Below are 16,729 nucleotides of genomic sequence, written 5' to 3' on the forward strand. Positions count from 1 at the left end.
CTTGGAGCCCAGGGTCAGCGGGGGACTCTGAGCCCCCTGCTGACCCCGGGCTCCATGCTGCGCTGCCACTTTGAAATGCCATGCAGAGCCTGGGGTCAGCTGCGCACTCTGCGTGCTTCCCCTTTGAAATGCCGCTGTGCAACGCTGCCAACTTGAAGTACCCTCTCTTCCCCCACTCCCTTTGTTGCCTCTATCTGCCTCTTCCCCCCCCCCCTTTGCTTTTTCTACCAACTCGACTATCCAGTAATGCTCGACTGCTCCCTTAATGTTTTAGGCCGGATTTCCTTTCTGAAGCATCTTCCATGCAAGGAGCTCAAAGAGCTTTGCAAACATTAATGAATTAAAGCCTCCCCACCCAGAGAAATAGGGGCAAAATTGTATCCATTTTATAGACAGCGAAACTGGCTAGGGAATGGAATTGTTTTGCTCAAAGTCTTTCAAGTCCCTGGCACAGCTGGGCATGTAGACTTGCCACTCATTTGCATGTGTTAATTGCAAGAACATCTTTCCCTTTAGGGCTGTAGCGTCCAACACACTAGCCACACGTGGCTGTTTGGCCGGTGGCTAGTTCACTATAGCAGTAGCCACTGTAGTGGCTGCTGCTTCAGAGCTGCTTGGACACCACGGCTTTAGAAGATGCTCCCTCCCCAGGGCCCTCCAAATGGGGAGCAGAAATGCCCAGTCATTTGAGGAACTCCAGCTATCTGCGTGAATGAAGTTAAATTGAGCTCCTCTTTTCTTCCAGCACACAGACTAAAGACTGCTTCTTAAAATCTCTTCCCTAATGCATCCATGAACTTGATATTGATGTCCTTAGCAAGCCGTTTACCTGACTCCATGTGGAAGGACCTCTGGCTCCCCAAATTCTGGAAAGTTTTGCAGCCCCACCCCCTTCTTGCACTGAAAGTGATTACAGGAGCTACGTGCTTCTGGTCTTGCAGCTTCCTGCCTTGCGTATGGGTACTGAGAGATGTGATCTCATGATTCAGCTTGTGCATGCGCAAGGTGAATGCATGAGCCCCATGCTTCTGATTTTGGAGTTCAAAGGGGTGTAGCTTTGTGTGGCCTTCCAGGTAAAGGGGCAGGGCAACATGCAGCGGGAGACAGACATGAGGCCATGCCTTAAAAATTTTTGGGAGGGCCTAATTGAGGCTTGCAAAGGGGCAGGGTAGTCAGTGGAAAAAAAACAAATACCAGGCACAGCTGGTTGAATCTAGCTCATTTCTCTTATCTCCTTCTCAGAAACTGGCTTTAAAAAGAGATGACAAAGCTGTTTATGCTCTGACTTTGATAATTACAGAGTGAATTCCCAGTCAGGGCTGGCTCTCCTGCAGTGCTCACTACAGGAGGGCCAGTGCGGCATCAGAGCTGTATTTGAAATAGCTGTGCTCTGGCACCTCTCTAATTGAAGTGGCTTTCTTCCTGTCACCACTGCTGTCAACTGAGGCTATCCTCATCCAAGGCCTGTTCTCAAAATTCCCAGCGCTCCTCAGCAGGCTTCTAAATGGATCTCTTCTTAAATTGAGTTATCCAGCCGGGTTTGCTGCCGGCTGATAAAGTCCGTGTGTTGAGGAGCATTGAGAGACACCCCTGAGATACCCCTGCTGAGCTGTGCGATGGCTCACAAGAAGTAGAAAATCTGTTTTCCGGTTAAACTACCCCATTGTAACTCTCCAGCCAATAGTTTATTATAATGTATTTTGTCCTTCCCTAATGTCAGTTAATCTGAGACTGCCCCAGCATTGTACCCTCTACCATAGCAACTTTGTGACTCGGATATTATGTTCACTTAATGCATGAACAAAATGGATCACGTGACTGAAGGACCTGAACAAATAAGGACAATCAGTCTCGTTCCTTAAGAACACAAGCACGGCCATACTGGGTCAGACCAAAGGTCCATCTAGCCCAGTATCCTGTCTGCTGACAGTGGCCAATACCAGATGCCCCAGAGGGAGGGATCACAACACGTAATCCCCATGTGATCCTTCCCTGTCACCCACTTGCAGAGAAACAGAGACTAGGGATGCTATTGATGGACCTAACCTCCATGAATTTATCTAGTTCTTTTTTGAACCCTGTTGTAGTCTTGGACTTCATAACATCCTGTCACAAGGAGTTCCACAGGTTGACTCTCCTTTCTCCCCCCCCCCCCCCCCCCCCTTGAGCTGCTTTCACAAATGTGAAACACAGTTTGTAAAGGACTTCAGGACATCAAACCTAAACTGAAAGGTAGAGGTAGCATAGATACTTGTGAGAGCAAGGGGTTTGGGAGTCAGGAGGTAGAGGGTTTGATTTTTTTTCTGATTAGCCACTGACTTTGTGTGACTTTGGAAAGGTACCTCTTGGACTCTCACTTGGCAAATGGAAATAACACTCACCCTTTCTAAAGTGCTTTGAGAACTTTTGCCATAGAATTGCCAAGTCTGTATTTTTATTGTAGGGGAACCAAAAACTCCGTCTCCTTGTCGGCATCACATGTGCAGTATTTCCAAGCTTCACCTTGGGCACCGTGCGTCTTTGTGACTAAAGACTTCCCTTTCCTCTCACTTTGCAGGAGTACACTTGCCCCCGATGCGAGTCTGGCTTTATTGAAGAAGTGACAGATGATTCCAGGTATTGTACAAACTCCTGAATGTGTGAGGCCAATTGCTTATACATAGTTGCAATCCATTTGTAACGTGTGTGATGCAAAGTATCGAAATGCTGTACGTAAAATAAGGGAAAAATGGATGTAAAATTAAAATGGTGCCTATTTGTATCATCTGAAAGCCGTGATAGTCATAGGACAGATATTTGCATTCATCTTCACAGAGTAAAAAAAGATCGTTATTGTGACACTGGAGTGATGTTGACAAGGAGAGGTTCAAGGAAGCCCCTTAATAAAAATGGTGGAAGTTGTGAGGTTAGTCTGGGCTTGTGTCCAATAGTTCAGGGAGATATGAACTCCTTTGGAAGTCTTAGACATAGTCTGCAGACCCCCAGAGGTCCCTAGACCACAGGTTGGGGTAGATCAATGTTCTTATGGATTTGGGGGTATAATTGTTAATGCCAGCTAGGCAAGTTCACCAAGAGGGGATCTAAACCTTTGAGGTGTCAAGGTTAAAAGTTCACCAAGAGGGGATCTAAACCTTTGAGGTGTCTTTTCTGTTCATCTGAGGTGCTTTAATGGCCCCCATGACTGCAATGGCTGAGCACCTCTCATTCTTTAAAGGTATCCCAGCTCCCCCTTTGTGAGGTGGAGCAGGGCTGTTGTTGCCTCATTACAGACAAGGATCTTGGACACAGTCAGTAAGGGTGTGTCTACACTGCATTACAGCTACAGTGCTGCAGCTGTGCCCCTGAATTACTGTTGTTTAGACGCTTCCTACACCAATGGAGGGTCTTTTCCATCAGTGAAGTTAATCCGCCTCTCTAAGAGGACAGTAAGTGGAAGAATGTTGGTTAAGAATTCTTCCATGTGCCTAGCAGGGTCTATGCTGGGAGTTAGTGACATTTTTCACAACTCTGAGCCATATAACTAGGTCATCCTAATTAAGAGTAGACCAGGACTAAGTGGCCCAAGGCCAAAAACAGGGAGTCTGTGCCGGAAGAGGGGATTGAACCCTGGTTTCCCAACTAGCTCCCTAACCACTAGACCATTCCTCCTCGTTTATTAGTGAAGCTTAGCAGAAGCCGCACTGATGCTATAATTTTTTCTGCTCTACTGCTTCTTTCTCATGGAATGCTACATTTAATACAGGTTGAACCTCTCTAGTCCAGCGTCCTCGGGATCTGACCAGTGCAGAACGAGATGATTTTCTGGACCACAGGAGGTCAATATTGTCTAGTAGCATTACCAACACTTCCACTGCGTACTGGGCTCTTGGATGACGTGTAGGGCTAATTAATAAATTAGAGCTAAATAACAGCACAGAACCCTGAAAGCCGAGACTTGTGGCTGTAAACAAACTTTCTGGAACTGCAGGAAACTTGGGCGTGCCCATGATAAATGGACATCTAGCTAACTGAAATCATGCTGGACCATGGATGTTGCTGAACTAGAGAGGTTCAACCTGTAATAAAATAACAAGTACGCTAAGTGTGGAACTTGGGATCAGGATGAGAACTCAAGGGCCTTGCTCTGACACCAACTCCTTCTGTGGCCTCAAGAAAGTCTCCTGGGATATGTCCACACTAGCTCGTTAGTTCGAGCTAGGTAGGCAAATGAGGGCAACCGGAGTTGCAAATGAAACCTGGGATTTAAATATCCCGGGCTTCATTTGCATGTTCCCGGGCGCCGCCGTTTTAAAATCCCCCTTCGTCTGAACTCCGTGCCCGTGGCTACACACGGCACGGTGTAGGTAGTTCGAATTAGGATCTCTAATCTGACTCTGCTGCCAAATCACTGACACACCTTGGATACAGTCCCGATCGAATTCCTTGGATACAGGATCTCTAATTCGAGCTACCTACTCCGTGCCACGTGTAGCTGTGGGCATGGAGTTCGGACTAAGGGGGATTTAAAAATGGCGGTGCCCAGGAACATGCAAATGAAGCCCAGGATATTTAAATCCCAGGTTTCATTTGCAACTCCGGTTGCCCTCATTTGCCTACCTAGCTCGAACTAATGAGCTAGAGTACACATACCCCTTGTGTGTCTGCTTCAATTTCTCAACTTTAAAATGGGGATAATATTTCATGGGATTATTGGGACTGATTTGATATTTAAATACACAGAACATAGAGCTGGAAACTAACGGGGGGGGGAAAGCATCACTATCTCCTAATTTAGTGCATTTATGGCAAAAATGTAGGTGAGATGGGACGTGGATTTGAAGTACAAATCCTGACTAAGTTTTACATGGAGCAAAATCTTGGTCTAATGCTGTACAATAGAGCTTGGTTTAATATTCCACTTAGTAATAATGATGGCTAATTCAAAGCTGTTTTGTGTTGGTGAGCTCTTGAGAATAGAACTGTGTGTGTTTTAGTTGATTAAACACTGCTAATTATTGTAATAATCTGCTTTTCCTGTGATTGCATATAGCAGACTATGTAGCTCCTTCTAACATGCTAGTTGTCAGGATTGAAATGACAATTGGCAGTTTTTCTCCTTTGATCTCAGTTTCTTACAAAAGAGGACAATGAGGGACTGTATCCAAGGTGTCACAGTGATTTGGCAGCAGAGTCAGAAATAGAACCACCTCTGATTCACAGGTCAGCCAGCAGCCACACTCCACACTTCAGATGCACTCACCCAGGAACCTTTCCCCACAACAAACCCTGTTACACAAGTAACACCGTCACAGGACCTAACCACATGAGCCACATCAGGGGCTCATACAACTGCACATTCTCTGGGATATATGCCATCAAGTGCCAGCAATGCCCCTATGCCATTTATAGCGGTCAAATAGAACTGTCTCTGTGAAAAAGGATAAATTGACACACAGCAATTGTACAGCAGGAATGTAACAGACACATAAACCAGAGGAACGTTTTAACCTACCTGGACACTCAGTCATGGTTTTAAAAGTAACCATTCCTCTACAAAGGAATTTCACTACCCAATTAGAGAGAGAGACTGCTGAGCTGGAATTCATTTGCAAATTTGAGACAGTTACCCTGGGTTTGAATAGAGACATTAGCAGGTTAACGCACTACAAAGCCAATTTCTTCTGCCTTTGACATTCACATTTTCACATCAAAAGCTCTGAATGGGACACATCCAGCCCACTTAATTAGCTTCATTAACATTGGTCCTACAATGGACAGGTTTATGCTTTTGCTGTTATGTATAAACTTGGATTCTGTTGTTTCAACTCCAACTCATCTGATGAAGTGGGTTTTACCCATGAAGTCTCATTAACATATAATGTGAGTCTCGGAAGTGCCGCAGGACTAGGGATGTCGGTTACTGTGTAATTGAATAATTGTGTAACTGCGTCAGGTTTTAGCGGTTACATGACTATTCGATAGTTCCCAGGGGCAGGGCCAGCAGCCAGTGCTCTCCTGGACCCACTCTCGGGAGCCCCTTGCCACCTCACGCTGCTGCTTCTGGTACAGAGGCAGCAACGTGGGGTGTCAGGCAGGAGCCAATCTGTGAGGGGGAGCTGGTTTTAAAAGCCGGCTCCCTGCGCAGACAGGCTCCCGCCTGTTGTTCATGGGGACCTGAGCTACCTGCCGACAGGGGCTGCGCTGGCGACATGCCTGGGCCCACTGCAGACACAGGCTGCTCTGTGGCAGCTTCCCTGGGGACAGGTGGCTCCGGGAGAGCCAATACACATGGTGAGCCGGCTTGAAAGTTGGCTTCCCGTGTGTACCGACTCCTGCCTGTTCCCCTTGACCCTCTCTGTCAGGAGCAGCTCCACCAGATCCGGTACTCATGGGGAGCTCACTTGGCTCCTGGCCCCCTCCTCCCCCACCTCTGATACAGACGCAGGTGGGGGGAGGGAGTGCATGTAGTTGACAGGATTAATTGTGTAGTTAACTACACAGTTAACATCCCTACACAGGACTACTCGTGGTTTTTAAAGTTACAGACTAACATGGCTACCCTGCGGAGACTTTAGTGAAGTTCTTTATCCAGTAGAACACACTGCCTACAAACAGCTAGGGACTGAAAAATATGCTAGTCTGGCACTTCCTATATTCAGTCCTGAGCCACGGCTGAGAAAGTTGTGCTATTTGGAGTGGGAGTGGTAACAATATTAAAATCTGATCTCTCCAGGCTCCCAAAGCAGGAAAGCTGTCCAACATGTTTCACTAGAAAGATATGAGTCACTGTCACGCTGTCCCTTTTGCACACAGATATTCTGGGCAGTTAACGAATGAACATGAAAATCTAATTACACAAAGCCTAATATTTTTTGCTTGGCTCTGTGTTTAGGAATGTTTGCCTTGGAACAGAGGAGCCCTTGAACTGTTGCGAGCACCCTTCCCCAAACAAACTTGGCAAACTGACATGACTTGATGTGTTGCAGAGCTAAGCACAAGAAGGTTTAGTTGGAGGGGTGGAAGAGTTTTGCAGGAAGGGAGAAAGTGCCAAATATCCAAGATAAACTGGGGAGCTGCTCTGAACTGCGTATAGGAAATAAACAGCTACTGTGAAGCACAAATACTAATCAAGCAGCTCAAGGGAAATGTATTTCTACTGCTGTTAACTGGCTGCTGCTGTTTCCTGCAAATTGGAATCTGTAAAACATCTTGCATACTTTTTTCCATACAGAGGAAATCTAAATTGGTGCTCTGTGTAGTCACTTTAATCTTTCAGCAGACTCATTAGCTTTACCTGCCTTTCCCTACTGGGCTGACGCTACGCTTTATATATAGATTAATTCCTTCCCCAAAGTAACTTGTGCACCTCATTTGATCACCCTTTTTGCTCATCCCACGTGGGAGCCTTGTCTTGTTCCTTATTGAGAGTCTGGCACATGCTGGCTTCCGTCTATATTTAACCCTCAGAAGGGGGAGCTTATTTTTGGAAGCAACAACTTGCTCTGACTACTGTTTTCTCCTCAGTTTTCTAGATGGTAGTGGCAGCGGAATAGACGACAGTCCATCCACACAATTTGCAGAGGTGAGTTGACTTTGTTTAAAGACTCTTTAAAAAAAAAAAAAAAAAAAAAAAAAAAAAAAATTCTGGAGCAGAAAATATGTTTGGGATTTTAGCAATTCTTTTTTTAATGACAATTATGTGCAAGGAGCTGCACTCACAAAAGCATACCCTAGCTAGCAACACCCTGATAGAAGGAGTTGATGTGTGACTGACTCAGACTGCTATCTGCTGGAAAGTAAATCAAGTTCTTAACGTGTTATTCTAAGCTTTGCTGGATGAGAGCTGCCCTTTTGGTAATTGGTTTGGTTTAGGTACAGTTAATTACAGAACAGATGGAGTCCCTGAAGATACAGCACGCTCTTGAAGGATATCTTGGTCCCATTACAGTCAATGGGAGTTTTGCCATCTTTAAGGAGATCTGTACAGGAGGCTTTGCTTCATGACCACGCTGAGGACAGTTTTGAAGTTAATGGTTTAGCGCATGCAAGCAGAACCGTTCCAAGCACACAGCCTGGCCGGACCAAGGCTCAAAGCAAATGATAATGCAAAGAGATGAGAGCAGCAGAAGCAGAGGGAGTGAAGGAGGCATGATTTAGGGCAGTGGTTCTCAAACTTTTGTACTGGTGACCCCTTTTACATATCAAGTGTCTGAGTGCCACCCATTCTTCTTATACCTTAAAACCACCTTTTCGTATATTTAACACCATTATAAATGCCAGCAGTGAAGCAAGATTTGGGGTTGGAGGCTGACTGTTCATGACTCCCTTATCCCCCCAAGTAATAACCTTGCAACCTCCTGAGAGGTTCTGACCCCCAGTCTGAGAACCCCTGATCTAGGGAGTCACTACATCAATTCCCTTCTTTCCCCCATCATATATCAAAGCACAAAGTTGATGCAAAGTGGCTTGTCCAGTCTTCTCTTGCTGGAGGGAATGTTGAGACCCATAAGATGATTAAAATGATAGAACATCCATATTGGGTCTGACCGAAGGTCCATCTAGCTCAGGGTCCTGTCTTTTGACAGTGGCCAATGCCAGGTGCCCCAGAGGGAAAGAACAGGAGCGGTTTAAGGACACCCAAAGCGTGCGGTGGCATCTAACACTATCTTGGCTAATAGTTGATGGAGCTATCCTTCATCAACTTACCTAATTCTGTTTTGAACCCAGTTATAGTTTTAGCTTTCAAAACATCCCCAGCAGTGAGTTCCCCAGGTTGATTGTGTGTTGTGTTGAGTACTTCCTTTGGTTTGTGTTAAACCTGCTGACTCTACGTTTACCTCAGGGGTGGCCAACCTGTTAAACGAAGAGACGAAACAGTGGCGGAAAAAATGTGAAGAGCCGCAACATAATTTTTTTTTTCAGCAATTTTTGTGGAGCCAAAAAAAAGGGGGGGGGAGGGAAGAACTCCCCACCAACCCCCCAGGTTTGTTGAGGGGAAAAAAAAAGATGCTGCCTCTTTAAAAGAAAAGGCTTTTTGGCCACGTCTTGGTGACTCCATTTTGAATTGCCGCACTGGATGGCTTCACTACCCTGGTGAGCACAGGGAGTCAGGGCTGTTTCTAGGGGTACAGGGGCAGCTTTGCAAGCCGCACTTTAAGAGGGGAAGAGCCACATGCAGCTCACAAGCCATGGGTTGGCCACCCCTGGTTTACTTGGTAACCTGGAGGTCTTATGTTACGTGAAGGGGTCAATAACGCTTCCTTATTCATTTTCTCTTCCATTCATGATTTTATAAACTTTCCTGCTCCCCGGTCATCTCTTCCCACCTGAGCGGTCCCCGGCTTTTTTATTTTTCTTTATGTGGAAACTGTCCCATGTCATTAATCATTTTGGTTGCCACTCTGTGTATCTCTCCCACTTGTAATGTGTCTCTTTTGAAATGAAGTAACCAGACCTGCCTGCAGCGTTGAAGGTGTGGGAACCATGGAATTGTATAGCGGTGTTAGTCAGAAACTGACCTGTTAGTGTTGGCCGACTCGTGGGAAGTGGGGTAACAACAACACTTGACTAGAGGATGACTTAACATGCCCAGTTGTTGATAATCGTTATTACTACAGGTTGGACCTCATGGGTCCTGCACCCTCAAGACCTGGCTGGTCCTGAATGAGGGGATTTGCCAGATCAGGGAAGGTCCTTCCCCTCATGGCCCATGCTGCCACCAAGTTACAGCTCCAGCCTCCCCTCGCTTCTGCCCAAGGTGCTTTCCCCCTCCCCCCTGGGGGGGCACTCTCTAGATGCCTCCGGCTGTGCTACTGCCGGGGCTGGAGGGCCACAGTCAGAGCTGCGCAACCCGGACAGAGATCCCTGGGCTCTGTGATCCAAGAACATCCGTGGTTTGTGCTGGACCACAGATATTGCCGAACCAGGGAGGGTATAGCCTTTATAAGGGTTCACCTATGTGGGAATCAAAGATCTATGAGTCTTAAAACCCAGGTCAGCTGACTCAGGCGGTGGGCGAGACATGGCAGTGTAAATATTTGGGCTTTGATTTGGCGGTTCAGCCCAAATGTCTGCGCTGCTATTTTTAGCCCCACCACCTGAAAGCATTGATCCGGGTTCTGGGTGCTGTGGATTTCTCTTTGCAGTGTAGACACACCCTAAACGCAAGGGGCTTGTTACCACAGTGAACTCTGGCTGTAATCATCCAAACTTGTAGCAGACGGCATTTTTTAAAGAGCGCTTTATTCATTGGATGGCACTCAAAACAACGAACGATGGAGCATTCGCTTTAGAAGAGTCCTTTGTAGCCACATTGATAAATAAAGCCACAAGAGCTAGCAGCTGAGAGCCAGGTTTAAGCCTTGCGAGTACATGGAAGCTTACCAAAGTCTGTCCTTCAGTCGCCACTGTGCACATATCATAGAATCATAGGACTGGAAGGGACCTCGAGAGGTCATCGAGTCCAGCCCCCCGCCCTCAAGGCAGGATCAAGCTCCGTCTACACCATCCCTGTCAGATGTCTATCTAACCTGTTCTTAAATATCTCCAGAGAGGGAGATTCCACCACCTCCCTTGGCAATTTATTCCAATATTTGACCACCCTGACAGTTAGGAATTTTTTCCTAATGTCCAATCTAAACCTCCCCTGCTGCACTTTAAGCCCATTACTCCTTGTCCTGTCCTCAGAAACCAAGAGGAACAAATTTTCTCCTTCCTCCTTGTGACACCCTTTTAGATATTTGAAAGCCGCTATCATGTCCCCCCTTAATCTTCTTTTTTCCAAACTAAACAAGCCCAGTTCATGAAGCCTGGCTTCATAGGTCATGTTCTCTAGACCTTTAATCATTCTTGTCGCTCTTCTCTGTACCCTTTCCAATTTCTCCACATCTTTCTTGAAATGTGGCGCCCAGAACTGGACACAGTACTCCAGCTGAGGCCTAACTAGTGCAGAGTAGAGCGGCAGAATGACTTCACGAGTTTTGCTTACAACACACCTGTTGATACAACCTAGAATCATATTTGCTTTTTTTGCAACAGCATCACACTGTTGACTCATATTCAACTTGTGGTCCACTATGACCCCTAGATCCCTTTCCGCCATGCTCCTTCCTAGACAGTCGCTTCCCATCTTGTATGTATGGAACTGATTGTTCCTTCCTAAGTGGAGCACTTTGCATTTCTCTTTATTAAACCTCATCCTGTTTACCTCCGACCATTTCTCTAACTTGCTAAGGTCATTCTGAATTATGTCCCTATCCTCCAAAGAAGTCGCAACCCCACCCAGTTTGGTATCATCTGCAAACTTAATAAGCGTACTGTCTATCCCAATATCTACATCATTGATGAAGATATTGAACAGTATGGGTCCCAAAACAGACCCTTGAGGAACTCCACTTGTTATCCCTTTCCAGCAGGATTTAGAACCGTTAACAACCACTCTCTGACTACGGTTATCCAGCCAATTATGCACCCACCTTATCGTGGCCCTATCTAAGTTATATTTGCCTAGTTTATCAATAAGAATATCATGCGAGACCGTATCAAATGCCTTACTAAAGTCTAGGTATATGACATCCACCGCTTCTCCCTTATCCACAAGGCTCGTTATCTTATCAAAGAAAGCTATCAGATTAGTTTGGCATGACTTGTTCTTCACAAACCCATGCTGGCTATTCCCTATCACTTTATTACCTTCCAAGTGTTTGCATATGATTTCCTTAATTACCTGCTCCATTATCTTCCCTGGGAAAGACGTTAAACTGACCGGTCTATAGTTTCCTGGGTTGTTCTTATTCCCCTTTTTATAGATGGGCACAATATTTGCCCTTTTCCAGTCTTCTGGAATCTCCCCTGTCTGCCATGATTTTTCAAAGATCATAGCTAAAGGCTCAGATACCTCCTCTATCAGCTCCTTGAGTATCCTGGGATGCATTTCATCAGGACCTGGTGACTTGCTGACATCTAACTTTCCTAAGTGATTTTTAACTTGTTCTTTGTGTATCCTATCTTCTAAACTTACCCTCTCTCTGCTTGTATTCACTACGTTAGGCACATCTCCAGACTTCTCGGTGAAGACCGAAACAAAGAAGTCATTGAGCATCTCCGCCATTTCCAAGTTTCCTGTTACTGCTTCTCCCTCCTCACTAAGCAGTGGGCCTACCCTGTCCTTGGTCTTCCTCTTGCTTTTAATGTATTTATAAAAGGTCTTCTTGTTTCCCTTTATGCCTGTAGCTAATTTGATCTCATTTTGTGCCTTTGCCTTTCTAATCTTGCCCCTGCATTCCCGTGTTGCTTGCCTATATTCATCCTTTGTTATTTGTCCTAGTTTCCATTTTTTATGAGACTCCTTTTTTATTTTGAGATTGTGCAAGATCTCCTTAAGCCAAGCCAAGCTGGTCTTTTGCCATATTTTCTATCTTTCCTACACAGCGGAATTGTTTGCTTTTGGGCCCTTAACAACGTCCCTTTGAAATACTTCCAACTCTCCTCAGTTGTTTTTCCCTTCAGTCTTGCTTCCCATGGGACCTTACCTACAAGTTCTCTGAGCTTATCAAAATCTGCCTTCCTGAAATCCATTACCTCAATTGTGCTGGTCTCCCTTCTACCTTTCCTTAAGATCATGAACTCTATTATTTCGTGATCACTGTCCCCTATACTGTCTTCCACTTTCAAGTTCTCAACTAGTTCCTCCCTATTTGTTAAAACCAAATCCAGAACAGCTTCTCCTCTGGTAGCTTTTTCAACCTTCTGAAACAGAAAGTTGTCTCCAATGCAGTCCAGAAACTTATTGGATAGCCTGTGCCTCGCTGTGTTAGTTTCCCAACATATGTCTGGATAGTTGAAGTCCCCCATCACCACCAAATCTTGGGCTTTGGATAGTTTTGTTAATTGTTTAAAAAAGGCCTCATCCACCTCTTCCACCTGGCTAGGTGGCCTGTAGTAGACTCCTAGCATGATATCACCCTCGTTTTTTACCCCTTTTAGCTTAACCCAGAGACTCTCTACACAGCTATCTCCTACATTCATCTCCACTTCAGTCCAAGTGTGTACATTTTTAATATACAAGGCAACCCCTCCTCCCTTTTTTCCCTGTCTGTCCTTCCTGAGCAAGCCATACCCTTCCATACCAACATTCCAATCATGCGTCCCATCCCACCAGGTTTCTGTAATACCAATGATATCATAGTTGTATTTATTGGTTAGCAATTCCAGTTCTTCCTGCTTATTACCCATACTTCTCGCATTTGTATATAGGCATCTAAGATACTGATTTGATCTTGCCTCCCTGTTGTGCCCTGACCCTCCTTTCTCCTTGCCATTATAGGCCGTAGTCCCCCCCATTTCCAACCCATCTCCCAGTACCGCACATTCAGCACTTACCTGTGGGCTTTGCTCACCTGCCCCCGACAAACCTAGTTTAAAGCCCTCCTCACAAGGTTAGCCAGTCTGTGTCCAAACAAGGCCTTCCCGCTCCTGGAAAGGTGAACTCCATCTCCGCCAAGCAGTCCTTCCTGGAAGAGCACCCCGTGATCAAGGAAGCCGAATCCCTCCTGGTGACACCATCGTCGCAGCCAGGCATTCACCTCCAGAATGCACCTCTCTCTGCCCAGGCCCCTACCTTTGACAGGAAGGATAGAAGAGAATACCACCTGCGCTCCAAACTCCTTCACCAGTACTCCCAAAGCCCTGTAGTCACACTTGATCCGCTCAGTGTCACACCTGGCAGTATCATTTGTGCCCACGTGGATGAGTAGCATGGGGTAGTAGTCAGAGGGCCGGATAATCCTCGACAATGCCTCCGTAACATCTCGGATACGGGCCCCTGGCAGACAGCATACCTCTCGAGATGAGCTGTCAGGGCGACAGATGGGTGCCTCCGTTCCCCTCAGAAGAGACATATAAAGTCACACGTAGCCGACCCCAGCAATGGCAGGTTACGTTAAGGCTGGTGTGAGCTTTGAACTCCCTTGTTTTAAAGTACTGTTGCAGTCAGAAGTGGGATTTGATTACCAACCCCCCCCACCTCACCCGGCACTGTGTGTTTTCCCTCCAATTGTAGATGCTATAAGCTTGTTCATCAAAAGATGAATTTTCTAAGCAGCCACCTCTCGGACTCCCCAACCCAGCTGGGTTCTTCCTGCCTCCAACATCATCCTGAATAAGCGAGGTTCTGCAGCCAAACCTGTAGGGCAACATTTCTGCATGAGGCACAGTGAATCACAGCTCCTCCTGCCAAAACTCTGGTGGCTGGAATGTGGTGGCAGGAGTGTGATCTTGTTTGTGGCAAAATCTTCAAGGAGACTTGGGTGGCAAGGAACAGTGAGAGGCAGGGTGCATCTCTTGCCGTGTTGGTTGACTTGTGCTTGCCTGCATTCTGGATTCTTGCCTGTCTCTGAGTGGGCTTTCGTGTTTTGGCTGAGTGCTGTTTAAATTCCTTCCATTTCTTTTTTTTTCTTGCTGCATTTTAAACTACAGGGAATTAAATATTATGGACGCTCCCTGTGACCAGTGCGTACTGTCTCCCTGAGAGTCATCAGTTTATCCCTGTGATGTTACATAAAACAGTGGTTTGGATGGGGGGGGATAGAAGAAGGGGAGAAGGTCCTAGACTTGAAAAGTTTCTTGTGATGATGTTTTGGATACTTGGGGAGACATACTGCATCAGCCATGTGAAAGTGTGGATGAAAAGGGGCTAGTTAAAAAGATGCTCAGTTACTATTTTATAGATCTGTTTTCGTCTGTTTTCATAGCGCTTTTCCTTTAGCATACTGACTGAAAACCAGAAGCATGAACATTGATGGTACCATGTACTTTTAAAAGCCTTATGAGTTAACTTCAGAGTCCTTCTTGCTAAATTCCAGCTTCTTCAATTATAGCGGGCATATCTAAAACTATGTCTGTACTAGCACTTTTGTTGGTATAGCTTATGTCCAGGGCCCTACCAGATTCAAAGCCAGGGAAAATGTGAGATCTGGCCTTGTGTGCTTTGACCCTATACTATGCAGAGAGATCAGTGTTTCTCAGGTTGGGGATTCTGACCCCAAAGAGAGTTGCTGGGGGATCACAAGGTTATTTTAGGAGGGTCACAGTTAGGGATGTAATAGTGTAGTTGATTAAGTGATAAGCAAAAGCTTATCAATCAATGCTATACATTACATGCATTTATTTTACATGCCTATATACAAATGCAAGAAGTATGGGGAATAAGCAGGAAGAACTTGAAGTGCTAATAAACACAACTATGACACAGTTGGTATCACAGAGACTTAGTGGGATAATACACACAACTGGAATATTGGTGTAGCAAGGGTACAGCTTGCTCAGGAAGGATAGGCAGGAAAAAAAGGGAGGCGGTGTTGCCTTATGTATTAAAAATGTACATATTTGGACTGAGGTTGAGATGGATATAGATTTGTTGAGAGACTCTGGGTTAGGTTAAAAGGGGTAAAACACAAGGGCGATGTCATGCTAGGGGTCTACTGCAGACCACCTACTCAGGCAGAAGAGGTGGATGAGGCTTTTTTTAAACAACTAACAAAATCCTTGAAAGCGCAGGATTTGGTGATGATGGGGGACTTCAGCTATCCAGACATCTGTTGGGAAACTAACACAGCAGGGCACAGATTATCCAATAACTTCTTGGACTGCGTTGGAGACAATTTATTTCAGGAAGTTGAGAAAGCTACTGGGGGGAAGCTGTTCTAGATTTGATTTTAACAAATAGGAACTGGTTGAACATTTGAAAGTGGAAGGCTGCTTGGGTGGAAGTGATCATGAAATCAGAGTTCATGATTCTAAGGAATGGTAGCAGGGAGAACAGCAAAATAGAGACAATGGATTTCAAGGAAGCAGATTTTAGTAAACTCAGAGAGCTGGTAGGTAAGGTCCCATGGGAAGCAAGACAAGGAGGAGAAACAACTGAAGAGAGTTGGCAGTTTTTTAAAGGACATTATTTCCTGTGTAGGAAAGATAGAAAGTATGGCAAGAGACCACCTTGATCAACAATGAGATTTTACATGATCTAAAAATCAAGACGTAGTTGTATTAAAAAGTGGAAACTAAGTCAGATTACAAAGGATGAATGCAGGGGCAAGATTAGAAAGGCAAAGGCACAAAAAGAGCTAAATCTACCTAGAGGCATAAAGGGTAACAAGAAGATGTTCTATAAGCATATTAGGAGAAAGAGGAAGTTCAAGGACAGGGTAGGCCCATTACTCAAAGAAGAGGGAGAAACAATGTCAGGAAACTAGGAAGAGGCAAAGGTGCTTAACGACTTCTTTGTTTCAGTTTTTGTCAAGCTATCATCTTTGAAAAATCATGGAAGTTGGGTGAGGTTCCCAAAGACTGGAAAAGGGCAAATCTAGTGCCCATCTGTAAAAAAAAGAAATATGAACAGCCCAGGAAACTGCAGACCAGTCAGTTTAACTTCTGTGCCAGGGAAGATAATGGAGCAAGTAATTAAGGAATCCATCTACAAACATCTGGAAAATGATGAGGTGCTAGGTTACAGCCAGCATGGATTTGTAAAGAACAAATGATGTCAAACCAATCTGATAGCTTTCTTTGATAGGATATCAAGCCTTGTGGATAAGGGTGAAGCAGTGGACATGGTATACTGAAGTCTAAGTAAGGCATTTGACATGATCTCGCATGACCTTCCTATCAATAAACTAGGAAAATACAACCTATATGGGGCTACTATAAGGTGGGTGCATAACTGGCTGGATAACCACTCTCAGAGAGTAGTTAT

General features: G+C 45.4%; 1 protein-coding gene across 2 annotated transcripts in view; it reads left to right on the plus strand.

The window, feature by feature from the left end:
- The window catches only part of RNF115 (ring finger protein 115), a 64,497-nt gene that overhangs the window by 16,857 nt on the left and 30,911 nt on the right, over window positions 1-16,729 (plus strand). For both annotated transcript variants that reach the window (XM_075908383.1, XM_075908382.1), the window contains 2 exons: window positions 2,558-2,616; window positions 7,504-7,561. In XM_075908383.1, coding sequence (XP_075764498.1) covers window positions 2,558-2,616; window positions 7,504-7,561 — 117 coding nt within the window. The remainder of the gene's footprint in view (window positions 1-2,557; window positions 2,617-7,503; window positions 7,562-16,729) is intronic.

The sequence above is a fragment of the Pelodiscus sinensis genome, chromosome 24 (assembly GCF_049634645.1).
Source record: "Pelodiscus sinensis isolate JC-2024 chromosome 24, ASM4963464v1, whole genome shotgun sequence".
NCBI lineage: Eukaryota > Metazoa > Chordata > Testudines > Trionychidae > Pelodiscus > Pelodiscus sinensis.